This window comes from Apium graveolens, chromosome 10, assembly GCF_009905375.1.
Source record: "Apium graveolens cultivar Ventura chromosome 10, ASM990537v1, whole genome shotgun sequence".
Taxonomy (NCBI): Eukaryota; Viridiplantae; Streptophyta; class Magnoliopsida; order Apiales; family Apiaceae; genus Apium; species Apium graveolens.
The window spans coordinates 200,890,673-200,892,613 of NC_133656.1; the positions used below are offsets into that span (position 1 = coordinate 200,890,673).

The following is a 1,941-nucleotide window of genomic DNA, read 5'->3' on the forward strand; positions in this document are numbered from 1 at the left end:
AGATCACTACCCCCTTCCGAGCATTGACCAGCTCATAGACGTTACGGCTGGGTACCAGGTCCTTATATTTCCTGAGACCTTTTCGGGTTACCACCAAATTTCCATGAATATGATAAATATTTCGAAGATAGCCTTCATCACACCAAAGGGTACGTATTCACATATTCAAATGCCCTTCGGTCTAGAGAACGTAGGGGCAACTTTTTAGCGTATGGTCAACAAGGACTTCAAAGAACAAATCGGGTGCAACATGGAATTTTATGTGGATGACTTGATTATTAAGTCACTTTTTCGTGACCATGCCGAAGACCTTCGGGAATGTTTGAAACTTTGAGAAAAAACAACATAAAATTAACCAGAGCATGTGCACATTTGGAGTGGCTAGCGGGAAGTTCCTGGAATACATGGTAAGTGAGCGAGGCATAGAGGCTAACCCAAAAAAATAATAGAAGTAATAGATAAGGAGCCCCCAAAGTGCATCAGGGACATTCAGAAATTAACGGGCTGATTGGCGGTACATTGGCACTTCATATCGAGATCGGCCGAAAAAGCCCTCCCTTTCTTCGCTGTGCTGAAAGGTTCAGAAAATTTCAAATGGGGACTCGAATGCCAAAAGGACTTCGAGCAAGTAAAGGAATACCTGACTAAGGCCCCTCTGCTGATGAGACTAGACCCAAGGAGACATTTCAACTCTACCTCGTTGTCTCAGGCCGAACCTTGGGGGCAGTACTAGTAAAGGAACAGAAGGTAACCAGAATCCTGCTTTCTATATATTTCATTTGATTGACAACGGTCAAGACCCTTGAAAAATAATCCGAGATTAATTCAGATTCCTTCATTCGCAAAGCCTCAAACTCTCCACGAAGTGTTTGTATCCGAACTCTCTTTACTTTAGCATCGCCACTAAAAGAAGATTTGAGAGTATCCCAAACTTTCTTTGATGTTGTTGCGGAAACCACTTTTTGTAACATAGAATCATCCAAACATTGATGAATCATCATGATCGCCTTTTGATCCTTTTTTCTTTGGGCTTGAAGTTGATCTTTTTGAACTTGATTCAAATTTTCTTCATTTTCGGGCACCTCCAATCCTTTCTCCACAATTTCCCACACATCATTTTCTCCAAGGATCGCCTTCATACGAATGCACCAATTCTCATAATTATCTTTGGTGAACTTTGCCATTTGCCATTAAGACATTCCATTTGCCATGATCTCCTTCTTCTTTACACCACACAAGCCTTCTTTGAAGACAAGTAGAAGTAGAACCTTTGGCTCTTGATACCACTCTGTTGGAAGAAAGGATCTCACTCAAACTCACACAAGACAATTTAGGAGAAGAAATGTATTACTTGAAAAATTACTTGATTACAAATGACTTGGTACAAGGCTTTATATAGGAATCCATAGAAAGATCTAGATAACTCTTAGACTCCAATAGACATCACTTGACCAAGATACATGTATCTAGAGATTACATGTACTTACACCAATACATTGAACATAGAAAAATACTAATACATGTACCAAGATTATTCTAGAGACTCCCACACAATTCTATTATTTTAATAGTCAAAAATATATTATTTATTTTTAACATGTTATGTGTGTGGAAAGACGGGACACAAAGCATTTTAATTTTATCATCGACATGGTGAAAAAAATGAAGATACCAAGGGTGACAAAAAGGCTGCACCACAAGCTAACATTGTTGAGACATCGGATGTCATTGTTGTCGTGGTTGTTGAAGCTAACTTGTTGGAAAACAAAACTGAATGGATCTTGGACACGGGTGCTACAAAATATTTATGTTCCAATAAATCTTTGAGGAAGGACTTTGAGGATGAAAAAGAGGGTGATCATGTCAACATGGGAAACAAACTATTGCTGGTGTTCTGGGTAAAGGGAAGGTTATTCTTAAACTTACCTCCGGAAAGACTTT

At 39.1% G+C, this 1,941-nt stretch overlaps 1 protein-coding gene across 1 annotated transcript; it reads right to left on the reverse strand.

Annotated features, from left to right (window-relative positions):
- Nucleotides 1-692: 692 nt before the first annotated feature.
- LOC141691632 (uncharacterized) lies at nucleotides 693-1,184 on the reverse strand. The gene has a single exon (XM_074496398.1). It carries the CDS (start codon nucleotides 1,182-1,184, stop codon nucleotides 693-695), a length of 492 nt encoding a protein of 163 aa, XP_074352499.1.
- Nucleotides 1,185-1,941: the final 757 nt, after the last annotated feature.